Consider the following 19,921-nt stretch of genomic DNA (forward strand, 5'->3'; position numbering starts at 1 on the left):
GCCAGGGCAAATGGACTCACTCCCACAGTCAGCCACTATACTTATGAGTAAGGGTGACTCACTCCAGCTCATATATCTGTGTTGCCTATTGAAATCCTTGGTCCTCTCCTTCTTAGGGACCAGAATATGGATTACTAAAAATTAATGTTTGGTTAGGTCCTTCAAAACAGGTTCAAATGATGACAGAAGAAAGCAGATGAAGGAGGGTAGTACCACAGGAATTGAACCTAAATATTTCTGGAAAACAATATACTTCTGATTCATACTCAGAGTAGATTCTCTACTCTAGTATAGCATTCTCTACTGCATTCCTGGCTTTTTTCCTTCTAACATGTTTTTTTTTAAATATAATGTCTTCTGGAATGTTTATTGTCTCTGTTGTCCCTTTAATTCCCTCTTCATACGACTAAAACTAGGGAGAGGGTGTCTAGTAGCGGAAAGAACATTTTATTATAACACATGGGGTGGAGTCCTATCTCAGCTGATACCTCTGCTAACATGGGTCAATGATCCTCAATTTCATTGCATGTAAAAGGAAGGCCTAAGATAATTTCTGAGATACCTTCTATCTTTTGATCCAATGAGGTCTTAGCTTTTCAGAGACTTGTGTGGGTAATAGACCCACAGGGAAATTTGAGTAAGTAACAAGTATGAAAGTAACAAGTTATGAAAGTAACAAGTTATGAAAACTTCCTTTTGGTGGTATTTCTGTTGTTATTTTAATAAGAAAAAATGTACCCCTTTACATCTAATTTACATCTGACAAAGAGGTAGAGAAAATGTTATTTTAGAGATGAACAAATGAAGGTTTCAAGAAGTTAAGCAATTTACTCCTTTTTTGTTGTTGTTCAGTCATGCCCACACCGCATTTGGGGTTTTCTTGGTAAAGATAGTGGAGTGGTTTTCCACTTCCTTCTCTATGTCATTTTATAGATGAGGAAACTGAGACAAACAGGGAACTTGCCCAGGATCACACAGTTTGTAAGTGTCGGAGGTCAGATTTGAACTCAGGGTGATGAGTACTCATGAGGAAAAGTCTTTCTGACTCCAGGCCCAGTAATTATCCATTGCACCACCTAGCTGCCCCATACTTTACTCATAGTCACACACTTATTGTTAGCTATCATGTCCTATACTTATGTGCCCAGTTCTTCTGACTCAACATCCAAAACTTTTTTTTCCAGTATAGCATACTGTCTTCCATATAATGGATAAACAAACACATGCTGAAAGGTACAGTAATGAGTAAATAGTCAAAAAGAATTTAAGCATGCCTTTAAACACTTTATTTCAAAAACAAAACTTGGTAAATTGTGTAGCGAGAACTGTCTGAGTGTCGCATATTCAGATACTAATGAGCAGAAGTAGTAATATAAATTATTGAAAAATGAAGTCTATTAAAATGGTCATCTCAGAGGCAGATGTCATTGAATGGTTAGAGAATTGTCCTAGAATCATGAAAACCTGTGTTTAATTCCGGTTTTGACACGTGCTACTTATGCGACCTTGGGGAAAGTCAGTTAACCTCTCAGTTCTCCTAGGCAACTCTGGCAGAGCAGATGCCAATCTGAATCAGTAGAGAGTTTTATCACTAGGAGTTCCTACATGCATAAAATCAGAGATCTAGTCCCCTCACCCCCCACCCAGATCTAGTCATTTAGAATGACTTTGTCTATCAGGAAGAAAAGGAGGAAAGAATTTAATGGGTACAATAAGGCAATAAGCTATTTCCACAAGTACTTATTCAAATTTCTTGATATTTTTAAATCTAATTAATTATTTATAAGCTATATAATTTTTTAAAAAGCAATCAGTATCTTTCTGCATAACATCTTCTTACAGGATCTCAAAATGTGTGAAGCAGAAGGGATCTGGAAAGCATTTATTCTAACACTCATGGTTTTACAGATGAGAGTGAACATTATCTAGATGGTTCAGTGGATAGAGCATTGGGCTTAGAGTCAAGAAGCCTTGAGTTCAGATCTGCCCTCAGAACTCAAAGCTTTGTGATCCTTGGCAAGTCACTTTACACTGTCTTGGTTTCCTCATCTGTAAAAAAATAAAAAATAAAAAATAAAAAATAAAAAAAACAACCTGGAGAAGGAAATGGCAAACTATTCCAGTATTTTTGCCAAGGAAACCCTAAATGTGATCACAAAGAGTCAAAGACTGAAAAAACCGGACAACAACAACAACAATAAATAGTATCTAAGATGTTAAATGAGTTGTCATGGGTCAAATGGCTAATAAATGGTGAACTCAGGTATTCTGACAACTGCATCAGCCCTATATTAACCACTCAATACTTCCTCCCTCCTAAAGATCTCCTTGCCTTTTGTTTCTAACTTTGCCTTTCTTTCTGTTTCCATATGTTTATTTATCATCTATCTTGGTTATAATTCCCTACCTTTTTTTAATCATACTTTTTTCTTATTGCCCATAGAAAGGCCTTGGTTCCAAAGAAAAATCATACACACCTATGAGGTCATCTAGAAGAGAAACTGACTTATAACCCCATGATCCTACTAATATGATTATAGATAGTCATAGATGTTAGATCTGGAGCAGAATTTGGAGGCTATTGAATCCAACTTCCTCACTTTAGAGATAAGAAAACTAAGGCCTGGAGAGGATAAGTGATTTACTCAAGTGGCACAGGATACGAACACTTCTCCTCTGACTTCAAATCCAGTGTGCTATTTTCTATTATATAATACTATTTTCAATCTGCTTGAGTTTACTTAGCTTAGCAAAAAACAAAAGTCTAAGAACAGTGAATGTATTGTGGGGTAATCTACCTCTCTCATTTGAGTTGTGAATTATGTTGCAGAATCATGATCATAGGTTTTAGAACAGGATGTTGTAGTTGTCAAGTTTGGTTATTCTTCAACCTATAGGAATAGTATAGGTCCTCAAGTGTGGCCCTTTGACTGAATCCAAGCTTCACAGAACAAATCTGCTTTGTTCTGTAAAACTTGGACTCAGTCAAAAGGCTGCACCTAAAGACCTAAAAGGCCACATGTGGCCTCAAGGCCACAGGTTCCCCACCCCTGGTTGAGGGTTTCTAGTACAAAAACATAATTTAAAAGGTGACTTTTTTGGCGGGGGGGGTTTGGCTTCTTATTATCCAGATTCATTAACTGTCTTGCTTGAGCTTTATGATATTGTTTCATAAAAACATTGATTTCTTGGGCATTTCATTGATATCTCCATACTGCAGAGCAGATACATAACACAAGGTCTGCTCAAGATAAATATTAGGAATCTATGGATTTGAATTCATCAAGTAGGCGATACTATTTAAATAAGTTTTGAGAGGCAGCAGAGTGTGGTGACCCTAGAGCTGGCCTTTGAAACACAATAGCCCAAATTCAGATCTCACCTCATTCACATACAGATTGTGTGGTTGTGGGCAAGGCATTTGACTTCCTAATGGCTCTAGGCATTTCCTAAATTTATATGTTGTAGGAAAGTTGCCTCTCCGAACTGGTAAGAGGAGTTTCCTTGTAAGCATCTCCTTTCACCAGTAAAATCACAGGTCCAGACTCCCCCTAAAATGCTTGCCACTCTTTCTACCAGAAATAAATATATCTTTATGAACAATACATTGAAAATGATATGAAACTGAAAGTCATATCCTAAGGTCTCCACTGAAGCCATTACCTAACTGGGAGGAGATATATAGCAGGCAGAAAATAGTTGAGTATCATAGGGCTTGTGTATCAAAGGCATAATCCCATGGAGCAGGAGTAGAAATCCAAGATCTCTGCTTCTGCAGTCTCATTTAGAAATAATCTGTGATAATACATGGCAAATACTCTTTCACGGGAATTATGTACAAACATTTATTCCCTATGTGTCTGAGCTAAATGAGACCACCAGAGAGATACAGGAAACATTCATATTAAGATGGAGAAACCCAAATTTCTAAAAATATGGTAGACACTTGTACATAGGTTATCCTGACCTCTGACTTCATTGAAGGAACTTGTTTCTGTGTCTCCTTCATGCGCAGCTCACTCAGATTTAACTTGGAGCTCGGTGAGCAAGATAAGCCTTTCCATTAGCAGCCGCAATCCTTTGCTGCTAGTTTCCCCATTATATACTCTACAAATAGTTTCCATCCACATGGCAGGGATTATCTATAGGTGTGTCTGTTTCTGCCAACTTCTATGTGTTAATGTACTTCCCACCACACTTCCCTGACTGACTACTTTCAGTCTCAGCCTATTAGTCTAACAGCCCAGAGACCGACCATTAGATTTGGTATCAGGAAGATCAGGGTTCAAGCCTGCCTCAGATACTTGCTTGTGATCCTGAGCAAGTCACTTAACCTCTCTGTGCCTCACTTCCTTCATCTGTAAAATGAAGGAGCTGGACTCAATGGCCACGAAGATCTCTTTCAACTCTAAATCTTTGATCCTGTGATTCTGGTTCTACCAACCAGCTATATGTTCTCACTAGACTTCAGTTGCCTAATCTGAAAACTGTGGGAATTAGAGTAGAAGATTTTTAAAGTCTCTTCCATCTCCAACATGCAATGATTCTGCAAATATAATACTTAGCTGGCACAGATTTAGTTCTTACTGAACCATTTCTTTCCATCTGCATAATATTCAGGAAAACTCAATAGAAGCTCAAAATGGGAATAGAGAACTTAGTGAATGCAGGACATTCAAGATCAGTGTGTGAAACACAGCTAAAATGGAGGCTTGGACATACATGCACACATATATATCCTCTGTGTGTGTGTATGTGTGTGTAAAATACACACATATATATGTATACATATGTATATATTCATATTTATTGTATGCATTGTTTCGGTTATTCCTGCCTTTCTTACAGAACAGTTTTGGGTTGAGATAACTAAGAAAGAAATGTTTGAAAACCTTGTCCATTCATATATTGCAATAGTGCTATCTTTTTTTTTTCTTTGGATAAGATGGCATTATGTAATAATGTGAACATTAAAGTGGTCCTCTGAAGTCACTGAAATTATAGCAAGGAATGATTTTGCTGCTGGGTATTGTGTTTCCTGTACTCATAATTTTATAGCTAGAAGGTTCTTTCTAAAGTTGACTATAAGGAGAAATACTATGTGTGCTTGACCCTTGGCCCTACCTATTGATTTAATGGTTAGTAGTCTAGCACCAAACACATCTGTTTCCAAGAAAATGGGGCAAGTTGTAAACAAAGCCTTGAGGAACTTAGTATCTAGCTATTCTTTCTCCCTCTTTCTTTTTCTCTGTTTCTCCTCTCCCTCCTCCTCCTCTCTCTTTTTAGACACACATGCACAAGTACACACACACATATTTTTGTGGAGTCTCAATGTTTAGACAGTCCCTTGTCCCTTCTTAGGCACATGGCTGCATGAAGTAAAATCAGAAACATTTTCATCTGTTAACCTAAAGCAAGTCTGTAATGTTTTCAAAATAGATTCTTTTGAAGCAGAATAGTTTGGCACTGCCTTCCCCCAAGTTGATATGTATTGTTCCCAATTGCTGCTCCCATTCATTTCAAAACTGAGTCTTTAGTGATTAAATCTTTAAAGTTTTCAAAAGTGGGAATAAACAATGATACGGGCTTTCTAGCCTAAGAAAATATTGCTGGAAGTACATTTGTAGATTCTGAATCTTTGTAGGTACTAATGACTTTGATCTTTGATCAGGGCATCTTGTGAAGCATTATGAAATGAGATAGTCGAGGGCTACTTCCTTAACCTCTATTTCTGGTGACTGTATACTACTTCTTGAAAGGAAGCACCATGGTACTTCTGATGGCCTCTCCTGTCAATCTTTTTCCTAACCAGAATTTGTCAGATGCCATTCATTACTACCACTTCTGAGAAACATTTTAAAGAGGAGACATATGGATCAGTAACAATCGAAATTTTATATTTAAAAATAAAACAACAACAAAGAACAATGACTGGTTAATTGAAGTGGTAAATGTTAAAGTAAAAATTCCAGTGACTGGCCTCCAATTGAATATAGTTTCATAAAGAATGCTTCATTTAGCTTTTTGACCTTGCATTTCATTGGAACAAAGGTAGACTGGTGTTTTAGGATCTGAGCCAATATAACTTTAAAATTCCCAGCTAGTTAACTTACACCGGGTTAAGCAGACTGGTGGATCTTACACATATGCATTCTAACAATGCACTGTTTCTTTCTTCTCCAGGTTTAATAGCATACAGTCCATATCAGAAAACTCATTTGCGGGCCTTACCAAACTGGAGCTGCTCATGATTCATGGCAATGACATCCCAAGCATACCTAATGGAGCTTTAAAAGATCTAATCTCTCTTCAGGTAAAACTTGGAATTTATGAACATCACTAATTACAGCCTATGTAACCCATTAACAAGGACTGAAAAAAAAGGTAGCTTTCCTTAATGATCAATAAAATAGCTATTTCTTGACATTTAATGAGGAAGTACAATATAATTATTTCACCATTCTTTGTTCTTGCTCCCTATTCTTTTCTGTGGTATATAAATATGAACAATAATATTCTTTCCTGTTACTGTAGGTCTTCAAGTTCAGCTACAATAAGTTGAGAGTCATAACAGCACAAACCCTCCAGGGTCTTTCAAGCTTAATGAGACTACACATTGATCACAATAAGATTGAATTCATCCATCCACAAGCCTTTAATGGCTTAACTTCCTTGAGGTTACTCCATTTGGAAGGAAACTTGCTTCATCAGCTTCATCCTAGCACATTTTCCACATTTGCCTTTCTGGATTATTTTAGACTCTCTACAATAAGACACCTTTACTTATCTGAAAATGCCATCAAAACTCTGCCAGTTGGAATGCTCTCAAACATGCCACTTCTGGAAAATCTTTATCTCCATGGAAATCCATGGTCTTGTGACTGTGGGTTAAAATGGCTCTTTGAATGGGATGCAAGATCTAAAGGTAAGACTTCAATAAAATGTAACCAATATTTATTAAGTACCTACTCCTCATACTATTATTTGATTAGAACCAACAGATATTTATTAAGTACGTACTTTGTACAGGGTTATACTCTGACTGCTTGCTGGTAAGATATTACAACATTCAAATTATGCTGTCTAGGCATCTGTGAAAAAAATTCAGGCCCCATACACAGAAACCAAGTTTACCCATCTGTACTTGAGTGAAGCAAATACACACACACACACACACACACACACACACACACACAACTTTTAAAGTGCAGCTTTGATTCCATATATTGAAATGTAGAGTATTGTCAGTTTGGGGCAACGCATATTACATGACATACAAATTAGATTGAATTCAGAGGAGGGTGGTTGGAATGATGAATGATCTAAAAACTGTGCTATCTGAGGAATAGTAGAAGGAAGTGGTAATATTTGGAGATGAGATAAGAAAGCAGGAGGGATAACATTGGCATAATCAAAACTTTGAAGAGATGCCATCATGAAATATAAAACCAAATCAATGAGTATTTATTAAATTTATTGACTATGCAAATCATTTCACTAGGCACAGAAGAGTTTTCATCAAAACATGGCTGCTATGCTACTGAACAATCTAATGGGGAAACATGACATCTTTACAGAGTCACTGAAATTCAGACTTTTAGATTTGGAAAGGACTTATGTGTCTAGTTCAACTCAAATCTGAAAAAAAAATAGTTATTACAACATACATTTGATTAAAGACTTCTGATGAATGGGAACACATTAGCTTCTGTGGAAGCTCAGAACTTGGATGTAAAATAATACATGATAAAGACATAAGACAGGTACAAAGAAAATGCTACAAGAAGAAGGACTGTGCTTACTCCAGAGGACAGAGGGGTGTAAGTTGAAAGGGAGACACATTTCTACTCAATAGGAGATAGATTTATTAAGCTATGCTAAACACTGGAAATACAAGTAGAAGTGATCAAGGAAGTTCCTTCATTCAAAGAGCTTATATGCTAATGGGGGAAGACAACCATAAAGAGAAACTGGAATATAAGGAGTGGGATTATATGCAGAGATGGCCAGAAGTGGTCTAGAGGCTTGCTTCTGGGGAAGATGAAGAAAACACTTACTTTATGACAGCCTGGCATCTCAGGGAACAAGTGAAAGGTTCCAGTTGGAGGGGGGGGTGAGAAATGACTGGAAAGTAGTTGAATTTAAGGAATATTAATAATAATTAATAATATTAATAAATAATAACTAATTAATTAGAATTTTCCATTTTCTTCCCAAAACAGTGGCTACCCATCACAAAGGATATTTGTCCTGCCCTGAATAGGAGTTCTAACTAAAATGTCTTCTAATTTTTCAATTTTGTGATCTTAATTAGATACTTGACTGCCAAACAGTAATGCTCTCAAAAGCTCAAAAGATGCTGAGATGTCATTTATCAAAGAATTCCTACATTCTAGAAAATTAAATGGGATTCTATTTAGGAAGAAATGTACAGCAAATGCTATGACAGGAGGAAGGTAGCATGGAAGAGTAAAAAAGTTAAAGAAAAGTTGAAGAAAAATTTGTAAAGCTAGGGCATATGTGTCTTTTTGAGTCTACGACAGCTTAGGTGGGAGGTCAGAAATACACTGTCTTCCTGGTTTTCAGTTTCAAAACATTCCATTTTTCAGGAAAGCTTTAATATTGCTTTGTCTTTAAGGAGTGACATAATTGAAGACTTTCTCTAAACATAGAAATGAATTTATGCATCATTGCAATGGAGTTAGCCTAATTTTGTGTTTATGTCACATGATAAATGTACCTGAATCACTTCTGCATGGTCACTTTTGAAATGAGAATGATAATACTTAATTCTAATGCAATTAAGTATCTTCACACTGATCCTGAAGGGATCAGAGTTTTGACTGTTAAAAAATATCCAGGGAGAAATAGCAATAATAATAGACTTCAGTGATTTAAGATTTGAAAAGTAATTTGAATAAAGTACCTCATTTGATCTTCTCAACAGCTCCGTGAAGTAAGTACTACAGTTATTATTTACAGATAAGGAAACTGAGGCTGAGAGGTGAAATTACTTGTCCCGGCTTATACAACTACTAGGTGGCTAAGACAGAATTCACCAGGTTTTCTTGATTTCAAGTCCAAAACTTCATCAACTATATACCATGATGCACTGTGGCATCCAAATCAATTAAAATCAGCAAACATTTTTAAGCACTTACATGCATGGTACTACAAAGATGAAATTGGCACAGACTTCAAGGACCTCATAATCTAATAGAGACAAGACAATGTGAACACTTAGAATATGGAAAAGTGGAGGGAGTATACATCAGTTCTTAATTTGAGTGGGTGAAATATTTATCAACTTACAGTATGATTTAATTTTCCACTTACCATGTCAACAGAATTATCTAATTTTCCAGATTATTTAATGAAAAATAACTCTTGCTAAAAGAAAAAGAAAAGAAGTTAAATCTGGCATATTTCACACTGAAAGCTTCTCCTTTGAACTAAATATTATTTTAATGGCTTTGTCAGATTGCAATAACTTCTGCAGTTACCTTGATCTCATTCATGTTCCAGCATGCACCGACTTCCCTACAGAAATTTACTGCATAACTGACTGATCTTAGAATCACGGATGATTGACTATAAGGAACTCATCTGCCCCAACCCCAATTGCATTCATTTTATTGCTTAGATAGTTTTTTTCTTTAAACTTTCATCTTTCTAAATAAAGAAGGTTTAGGGTTTAAACTGCCCAATGATCATGATCATCCTCCCCTATATCTAACTTTTGTTAATGTAATTATTATTTCCTCATTCATATATTTATCTACTTGGCCTGAACAAGTAGTGACCTCTAATATGGCCATCTACATATAATGAAAAAGTATTCTATGCCTTCGCACGTCCCAATTTTTGTATCTAAGTACAAAATATTGATTCCTTACTAATTGTATTGACTTGTTAGCTTTGTTAGCTATTTTTGATTAATAAATATTCTTGCTTCTACTTCTTTTAATAAGCAATGTTATTCTATATTTGGAAATGTAGTAGATCCTAGTGATACCACGAGCTATCTATAAAAGTATGTTATGGATGAAATATCCCTTGCAACAACCACTAAACTTTTGCTTTAGTTATTGGTTTTCAGTCTTTCTCCTACTTTAATTTTTCCCAGAGAGGTTTGTTCTCCCTTTAACTTTTTTAATTTCCCAACTGGTACTAAACTACACACACACACACACACACACACACACACACACACGCAGTAGGAGCATTTTATTTTTGTCTTTCTGTCCACAGTGCCTATCATAGTGCCTTGCATATATTAAACATTTAATAAATGCTTGTTGAAATTAATTGACAATAATTATTGGTCTATAAGACCAGTCATAATTGCCTAACTGCCTAATAAGTGTTTCACTTGGAGCTGAGTCCTAAAAATATACATTCTTTTTTTTTTAGGCATGTAGATTTATTTTTTTATAATTTATTTATTTTCAGTTTTCAACATTTACTTCCATAAGATTTTGAATTTTAAATTTCCTCCCTACCCCCCCAGATGGCATGCAATCTGATATAGGCTCTACTTATACATTCATATTAAGTATATTTTCCCATTAGTCATGATGTAAAGAACAATTAGAACTAATGAGAGGAACCACGAGAATGAAGCAATAAAACAAAACAACAAAGGAAAAGGAGGGCAATTGGTATGTTTCCATCTGCATTCAGACTCCATAGTTCTTTCTCTGGATGTGGATAGCATTTTCCATCATGAGTCTTTTTTGGAGTTGTCTAAGATCCTTGCATTGTTGAGAAGAGCTGAGTCTATCAAAGTCAATCATCACACAATGTGACTGTTCTGTGTACAATGCTCTCCTTGTTCTGCTCATTTTGCTCTTTAACTATAATTCTGCAATAATAATCATTTCACTTGGTGATTATGCAATGGCTTCAGGTCTCTCCCTTGTCGTCTCGGTCACTTATCCTTCAGACTCTTCACTGCTCATAAAGTAAAAATGAAAATAAGAAAACATATATTGTCAGTTTTGTGACTGTTCTATTTCAGGTTTAGTGAAGGCAGAGGTTGAAATATTAACAAAATTTTGTTTTGGATTATCCATGTTTTTCAATTATCTGTTTTACTTTTCCATCGGTAGCCTTTCTGTAGATTGCCATCCTTTCCACTGATAGCCAAGTTGAAAATTATAAAGGAAGTAAAGGAATTTTACAGATGAAAATGACTTTGAATATTGTCTAGTACAATGCTATTTGTAATGTAATTTGGTCTCTTAGTTCAGTTCTTGCCCTATTTCTTTAATTCTTCATTGGATCCATGATCTCATCAATGTGTATTCCCATTTATGCCTTCTCAATGCATACAATTCTTATATGTGCTCTGTGCAATGCTTTCCAATATATCACACATTTATTTTAAATTGTGTGTAGCCTCCAAGATGAAGATGATTCTTATACTGAAAGACTTAGAGGCATTGAGGCATAGTGAATAGTTAACTGGGTAGTGGGTAGTTAGCTGGACTTGAAATTAGGAAATCATTGTTCTGAATCTCACTTTAGACATTCATTAGTCATATACTCATAGGTAATCACCTAGAGATTCATTTCCCTCAGCCTCTAAAATGGAGATATGAATATTTGTACTACCTGACTCACAAGGCTGTAATGCAGAATGTGATTTGCAAAACTTAATATTTAAATGTAAATTATCATTCTTACTGGACTGGCTATGTGAATTACCATTCTTTGTGCATTAATTTGCTTATCATTATTTAGTTCAATAATTTGATTCAATTGTTTAATTTTAGGGATTTTGAAATGTAAAAAGGACAAAGCATATGAAGGTGGCCAGCTGTGTTCCATGTGTTCCAGTCCCAAGCAGCTGAACAAGCAGGAGATTCACAATTTGAAAGACATTCTTTGTACTAAGCCTGTCATACAGTCTCCTCTCAAACAGAACTTCAGTAGCAGTAGCAATGAGGAGGAGAGTGAAGATGAGGAGGAGGACAACAGCTCTCTCTCTCTGGAAGAGGTTCAATTCTCTCCCTGGAACATCACTTTAAATATGACTGATGAGCATGGAAATACAGTGAACTTGGCTTGTGAAATCAAGAAGCCCACAGATGTTTCAAAAATTCAACTAAACCAAAGTGATCCCCAGGAAATTGATATTAATGCAACCATTGCCTTGGAATTACAATGCCCAATGAATCGAGAAAATTATGAGAAACTGTGGAAATTGATAGCTTATTATAGTGAGGTCCCAGTAACATTACAACGGGAGATCATGCTCAGCAAAGACCCCAAAGTCAGTTATCAATACAGGCAAGATACAAATGATGATGCCCTCTACTACACAGGGGTGAAAGCCCAGATTCTTGCTGAACCATCATGGGTGATGCAACCATCTATAGATATTCAACTGAATCGGCGCCAGAGTACTGCCAAAAAAGTACTACTATCATTGTATACCCAGTTTTCACAAATAATTCCAATCAAAGATCTGAGGCAGCAGAGAAGCAAAACCTGGGTAATGATTGAACAGGGTGAAAAAGTGAAAACAGCTCAAACTGTGGTTGAAGGGTCTGTCTGCCACTTGAGCTGCAATGTGAAAGCCTCTGAAAGCCCAGTTCTCCTATGGGTTCTTCCTGATGGCTCCATGTTGAAGGCTCCATTTAATAATCAAGACAGCAGATTTTCTGTCCTTAGCAGTGGTCAGCTCATCATAAAATCTGTGGGTCGTTCTGACTCTGGTTTGTACCAATGCATTGCTCAAGTGAGGGATGAGATGGACAGAATGATGTACAGGGTTTCTGTCCAACCTTCTATCATCCAGCCAACAAAAAGACACATAGTAACAATTGAAAAAAATCCTGAGGAACCAATCACGTTGCCCTGTAATGCCCTAGCAATACCTGACGCTGAGCTTAGCTGGCTTCTGCCAAATAAACCGATACTGAATGGATTGTCTAACTCCACACATGCCTATATGTTAGAAAATGGAACTTTATTTATCCCTAGTGGCCAAAGCAGTGACAGTGGCTACTACAAATGTATAGCTATCAATCAGCAAGGAGTGGACCATTTTCTTGTTAAGGTGACAGTGAATAAGAAAGGAGCAAACAAGTCATCCAAAAGAGGCCAACTAAGAAAGCGCCTAGGTTCTAAGACTGCTTCCAAAATAAGAGACAATGTAATAGAGGATGAAGGGGGTTCAGGTATAGAAGAGACAGATTATTCTGCCAGGAGAATGCTTACTCCAAAAGACCAAGAAGTATCTAGTAAGCCAAGAAATGATGCTGTCTCTAGGACACAGAATAAAAAAAATAAAAAAGGCAGGAGGAAAATGAAACATTGGAAAGATTTAGAAAGCGCCCCAGAGAGTAATGTTGCAGAAGGCCGGAGAGTGTTTGAATCTCGAAGGAGAATAAACATGGCAAACAAACAGATTAATCCACAGCACTGGGCAGACATTTTGGCCAAGGTACGTGGAAAAAATCTTCCCAAGAGTACAGCAGTGCCTCATACTGATTCTATCATTAAAACAACAGTGGCTTCATCCGTGAGACAGAAAACTACCCTTCCACCTCCTATTAGCAGCCCCCCCTCCAAACATGCTGTGCAGACAACACCTAATACAGAAGAGTCCTCAGCATCTGAATTTCTCTTCAGTGAAGATGAACTGGTTTCAGTCACAATTTCTTCAGCCAGTACTGAGCAGAGTGATTCCAGAACACTTCTTGCTGAACCAAAAATAACACACGCTTATGTGGAAGAATCAATAGCTTATGGGACTCTGGGAACTCCTAAAACTCCATATGTTGCAGAAACTCCCTCTACATGGACTGAACCCACACCAACAACCTTTTTACCTTCTAAGTCAACTTATTCTGCACCACACCTGAATGCTTTATCTGAGGACCCAACTAATGAGGAAATAACAGAAAGTTGGTCTACAGTAGATAATATTGATTTCACAGCAGGTTCGGTATCAAATCAGGATGAACTGCCATTGGATACCATTATTTTGGCAGAGTCTGAGGCTGTGACATACCTTTACCCAGGCTTGGAAACTGATTCACAGCTCAACAAAGGCCATGGTGAAGACCCCCCATCCATTCAATTCATTCCAATTGACCGAGCTGATGTTGATGTTCCAAAGAATGGCTCAGATGGTTTAGATCCTCCAGCCTTGGCATTTGAAGACACACTTTCTGGGGACCACAATATCCCAACACATCAGCATACACAAATAAAAACCAAGAAAGCTCAAAGAATTGGCAATAGGGCAGACATTCATGATAACTCCTCATTTCACCAGGATAATAATGAGGAGTATGAGACCACTCAAGAAGGAGAAAAACTGGAAAAAGTGCCTATGAGCAACAGAATATCTGAGAGGGCTAGAGAAGATGCTGTATCCACCACAGCAGTATCTGAACTCTCATATAATGTGGTAAGTACTGTTATTCCCCTTTTGGAACCTGAGCAGATGACATCTATTACTACTGATGAAAAGCTTACCACAACAGCAGCCATTACAACTGCCTATTCAAAGATCATTCCCACTAGTTCATTGATAACACAACATCCCCGAAGAAGGCCTAATGGGAGAAAAAGATTAAGACCTCACAAACTTCATCGGAAGAAGCCAATTCCGCCAACTACTTTTGCTCCAGCAGAGTCAACATTTAGTCCAACAATTCTTGTAACTGAACCAAAGATTGCAAACAAAGTAGATATTTCACTTGTTTCTGCTCCTTGGGTTGAAAGCAAAACTACTCTTCCAAAACAATTAGAAAGGAAGAAATACGTAGAGACAGTTACAAAAGGAGCATCACGTAGAAAAGTTTCAAAGAGACCAAAATTAAATCAGGCCACAACTACCACAGTAGCCTCTTTTGATACTGAAACAGAAACAACTAATTATCCTACAAGTAAACTCGCTATACCTATGACAGCCACTATGCAAATCATAGGCCTTCTTGCTACTGCTCCTTTGACAACTGAGACCTCACATAAGAAAAGACCAAAAGAGTATATCACTACAACTCCTTCCACTACAGAAATACCTTTATCCCACCATCCACTACAAGAAACAACTTCATACTTGTATAAGAATTTGTTTGATGTGGATTCAGACAATGAAGAAATTGAAAGTGATTATGGAGTCACATATATCAATGGCTATGAAAGCAGAACTGTGGCCCCCAGTGAATTATTCCCTGGTGTTGTGTCACCCTCTGATTCAGTTCACTCAGAGATTACAAAATTTCAAAAAGAATCCTTTGGTTTGGGGTCTTCAAATACATCAAGCTGGGTGTCTAAAAGGATAGTTCAGACCACACTTCCCCCAGTAGTACATCCAGGTGTAACTAGCTCTCCAGAAACTAGTAAAGATTCATCAGTTTTCAAAGAATCACAGGGATCAGATTTTCCTTCCAAATTTATAACACTTACTGAAGTTCCTGACCCTTCTCAACAGGAAGAAAAATATACTTCCTCTGTTCCCTCAAGCAGAAGAAAAGAATATCCTTCAAGTCAAGTAGAAAGCACAGTCCAAGGAAGTCCTGTTGGACAAGATTCTAAGAAGAGGGTATTAGCTGTTACCCATTCCATAAGATCAGACAATCATGGTGTCACACCTAAACCATCTAAGGAGGTGATATCCATTATTCCACCATCTCCATCTCCAGTGGAAAAGATGCCATCTCCAATTGCCTTGGTACCTTTTATGGAATCTACCACAATACCATCATTACATTTTTCAAGCACTTCTAGTACAACCACCCAAATACTGATGGAGTCCAAAGAAAACATCATATTTAATCACGTAGGGACACCACAAAGCAAAACATCTGAAATAGATGATCAGAAAACAAAGTTAATTTTCAATCCTAATGAATTTCCCACACCCAATTTTAACCAAAATAGAATAAATTTGCCTTCCAAACAGGATCAGTTCAAGGAAATACAGGGCAGTAGTTCCAACAACCGCTTACTCCAGGGTTCAGATCCTCCCTATCATCCAGGGAGGATGCCTGTTTTCCACCAGCGACCTGCCATAGTGCCTGAAAAGCATGAGCTGCCAAGAATGACTGTAAGGCCATCACATGTAACAACACAAGGCTCATCTCAACATTTTATAACTTTCCAGCCACCTCTTCCTTTTACTAACAAACCAGAGATAACATCATACCCTTCACAGAATAGTCCAGAGAAAAGACTCCCTGGAATGACGACAGTTACAACAACCACAATGACAATCCCATTGCAGAGGCCCAATCCAATCATTCCTAGTAGACCCAGTCATCCAGGGACCAACCAGTTTAATGCCAACCCCAAAGTGTTTGGAAATAATTACATTCCTGAACAAAAAGGCTCAGCTACAAAGATGCCAAGTCCTAGAATCCCCTACACAGCAAATGGAAGATTTCCTTTTCTGTTTAATAGGACTCCTATATTCCCACAAGTCAGAATCACTCCTAAGCCACCAGCAACTGTCCTGCCAGTCTCAGTGAGTACAAGAGAGAAACAAATAACACCAGGCCTATACAGTCAGATTACAACGCAGGGTACCATCCACAATGTCATAGGTATTCCTGGAGCACCTTCAATATTCCATGGTCCTAGTACTAGATCACCACCTTTGATTAATTTAAAAAATACTGCTCCAGTGTTTCCTACTCGGAGGACCATTCCTCATACAGCATCTACCATTCATTCCTACAGAAATGTCCATCATAGTAATTCTAAAATCACATTCAGTGGAGGACCTCCTGCTCCTAGTTTGTGGGCACTTGGAGAGAAGCCCCACATCATTACCAAGTCCCCTCACACCTTATCCATCATTGCTGAAACAGATGTTGTCCTTCCATGTGATGCAACTGGAGAGCCCAAGCCTTTTGTTACTTGGACAAAGGTTTCTACAGGTAAGATATTGAAGTATTTAAATTCAACCAGCTGTAATAATGGATGTAGCACAAAGGGAGCTAATTAGAGAGGATCCTGTAAAATAAAAATACCCAGGCCTGTTCAGGAAAAGAAATGGTTAGGCTAGATTGGGGAGATCAGATAACTCACTCTCTAGACATCCCATGAGTCTGGGGTCTCAGAAGGGATCTCATTGACAATTCATACCCTCTAAGAAGGAGAAGAAAATTAGTGTAGCCATGGAAGAGATGTGGTTTACCAAGAATACTTTGGACAAATAACCTCCTAATGCTAGAACTATTCCAGATAGGATGTCCCCTTTTCTACTAAGTGTTGTAAAACTTCTTCTACTAAAATCTTACCCCCATGTGTCATTGCAACATGGAAATGACTCTTAGTTCCCCAAGGATATGCCAGAAGTAAGACTCTTAGGATTAATGTGGAGACAGAACCATAGAGACCATCTATTCCAGTCTCTTCCTAATTTCACAGTCAAGGAAACTGAAGCCTCAGAAGTTTCAGTGATTCCTATAGGAAAGAGTGTCAACAGTGCCAAATGTATTAGATAGATCAAGAAGAATGAAGACCAAAAAAAAAAAAAAAACCCTCTAATTTGGAAATTAAGAGATCATTGACAACATTAGAAAAAACAGTTTTAGTCAAGTGGTGAGGTCAGAAGCCAGACTCCAAAGGGTCACTCAGTAAGTGAATGGAGAGGTGGAGGCAACGGATGTAGATAGTTCCCTTCCCCCCAGGAATGTGGCTAAAGTGGGGAAAGAGAAATAGATTATGATAGATTTAAGGAATTATAGGATCTAGTGAAGTTTTTTGTTTGGTTTTGTTTTGTTTTTAAGGAATATTTGGAGGTAGTACAAAAGGAACAAGTAGATAGAGACAGGTTAAAAATTAGTGAAAAGGGGGAAATGATTAAAGCCCCAATCTGCTGTAGAAGATTGGAAAGTGATTAGGTCAAGTGCACATGAAGAAAGGTTGGTCTTGGCAAGAAAAAGGGCCAACTCATTATCAGATACTAGGGGAAGGTGGAGAGAATAGGGGATAATATGAGAGGTTTTGAGGTGAAGAGAAGTAGTAAAGAAGGAAGCAGCATAGAATTGCATGATTTTGTCTGTAAAGTGAGATGTAACGTCCTCAGCTGAGAGAAGGAGAAGGGAGGGGAAGTAGGAGGATTTAATGAGAGAAGGTGTGGGAGGGAAATCTTGTGAAGAGTGAATATTTGATTGTTTGAATGTTTCCTCAATTCAAGTAAATTATAGAGGCCAAGGCTTGATCATTTAGTATTTCACACTGGATAAAATATTTAGTTCTATTTTCACAGTAATGTACACCTATACATAAACATATGTATATATGCATACATATCTATACATATATGTATGTTGTATATATGTTATACACACATACATACATGTTTTTGTTCAGTCATTTCAGCTGCATTCAACTCTTCATGACCCCATTTTGGGGTTTTCTTGGCAAAGATATTGGAGTGGTTTGTCATTTCCTTCTCCAGTTCTTTTTACAGGTGAAGAGATGAGACAAACAGGGTTAAGGGACTTGCCTAGGGTCATGCAGCTAGTAAGTGTCAGAGTCCAGTTCTGAACTCCATTGAATCCATTATTAGATGAATTTAATTATTAAAATGCTCTTCCTTTTATTTGTCTTCTTCTAAGTTCCTCTTCTTGGACTAGTTTGGTACACTGGAATAGTGAGGTTTTTGGCTACCCCATGGGCTTTTGATCAGTGGAGAACCTAATCATACAGCATTTCACTATAGGGCAAAGAAATATGATTGATGCCTTTAACCCAACATCATCATGCTCAACATGTATTTCCAGTGACAATAATTTTTCACCATTACCATTTCATCCTTACCATTCACATACACACATGTGTATGTACTACACATATGAGTGAAGGGAAATGTCTCTGCTCCTCCATTGTGCTAATCTCTAGTCTCAAAAATGAGAAAACATGAAAATTTTTTCATGAAGAAGGATGGGTGGTGGCCATGCATCTTTAATAAATCTGGGCTTATACAGAAGTAAGTGGGTATTGCTCTGGAACTTATAGACCAACTGTGTAGAGCCATTTTTACTCTACGGAAATAGGATGTCATATTGGATAGCATGATGAACTTGGAGTTAGGAAGAAGACTAGGGTTCAAATTCTGTCTCTGATGCTAGCTGTGTGATGATGGACAAGTGACTTAACCTCTACGCACTTCAAGTATCTCTCTATGACTTACCTACTGAATTATAGATGAGTTAAAAATCTGCATCCAACATTGATAAAATAACAAGGCTTTGATGTAAAAATGTTATGTGACTGTTAACTGTGCAAAATCTGTTATTTATCATAAGTATCTTTGGCTCCAGTCAAGGCATATCTCCTAATTCAAAGAGAAGAAAATAAATGCAAAGGGATAATAGAGAGTGTGGCACTAGGATTTCCTTTCTTCTATATGAGATCTTAGGTTGTGGAACTATCAGGGACCTAAATCATCTAGTGAAAGCAAGAGTGTGCTACTAAATATTTGACAAGCAACACTCCTAAAATTGAATATACTCACAATACACTTGTAAGTTTAATGTGCATTATCAACGTTTTCTCCATCACTTTCTTAAGTCTAGACCAGTGATCATAACCACAATTTGTATGCCAAATTCTACTGTCTCTTGTTTTTGTATGGCCTACAAGCTAATGATTTTTTTTGCAATTTTAAAATAATATTTTATTGTATTTTGAAATGTAAAAAGAAAAAAAATCCTTAGCTCAAGAGGCAGGAGGCAGTTGGCCCTCTCATCTTAAATTGCTCATTTGTGATCTTGACAATCAACAAAATAACAATCTCAGCCTTGATATATGTAGCATTTACCAATTTCTGAGATATAAATGCTCACATTTGAAATTTAGAAATTAGAAATTTAGAAGTTGGTTCTTAAGAGGCAATAAGAGCTGACTGTACCTCTCCAAACCCTACCCTGCCCCATCCTCATTTTGC

The 19,921-nt window shown here is 37.3% G+C and overlaps 1 protein-coding gene across 1 annotated transcript in view; it reads left to right on the forward strand.

The window, feature by feature from the left end:
• The window catches only part of MXRA5 (matrix remodeling associated 5), a 38,294-nt gene that overhangs the window by 6,481 nt on the left and 11,892 nt on the right, over positions 1-19,921 (forward strand). The window contains exons 3-5 of the mRNA XM_027842432.1: positions 6,184-6,313; positions 6,535-6,925; positions 11,778-16,901. Of these exons, the coding sequence (XP_027698233.1) occupies positions 6,184-6,313; positions 6,535-6,925; positions 11,778-16,901 (5,645 nt within the window). The remainder of the gene's footprint in view (positions 1-6,183; positions 6,314-6,534; positions 6,926-11,777; positions 16,902-19,921) is intronic.

The sequence above is a fragment of the Vombatus ursinus genome, unplaced genomic scaffold (genome assembly GCF_900497805.2).
Source record: "Vombatus ursinus unplaced genomic scaffold, bare-nosed wombat genome assembly UNPS02014872.1, whole genome shotgun sequence".
In the NCBI taxonomy this organism is placed as follows: domain Eukaryota; kingdom Metazoa; phylum Chordata; class Mammalia; order Diprotodontia; family Vombatidae; genus Vombatus; species Vombatus ursinus.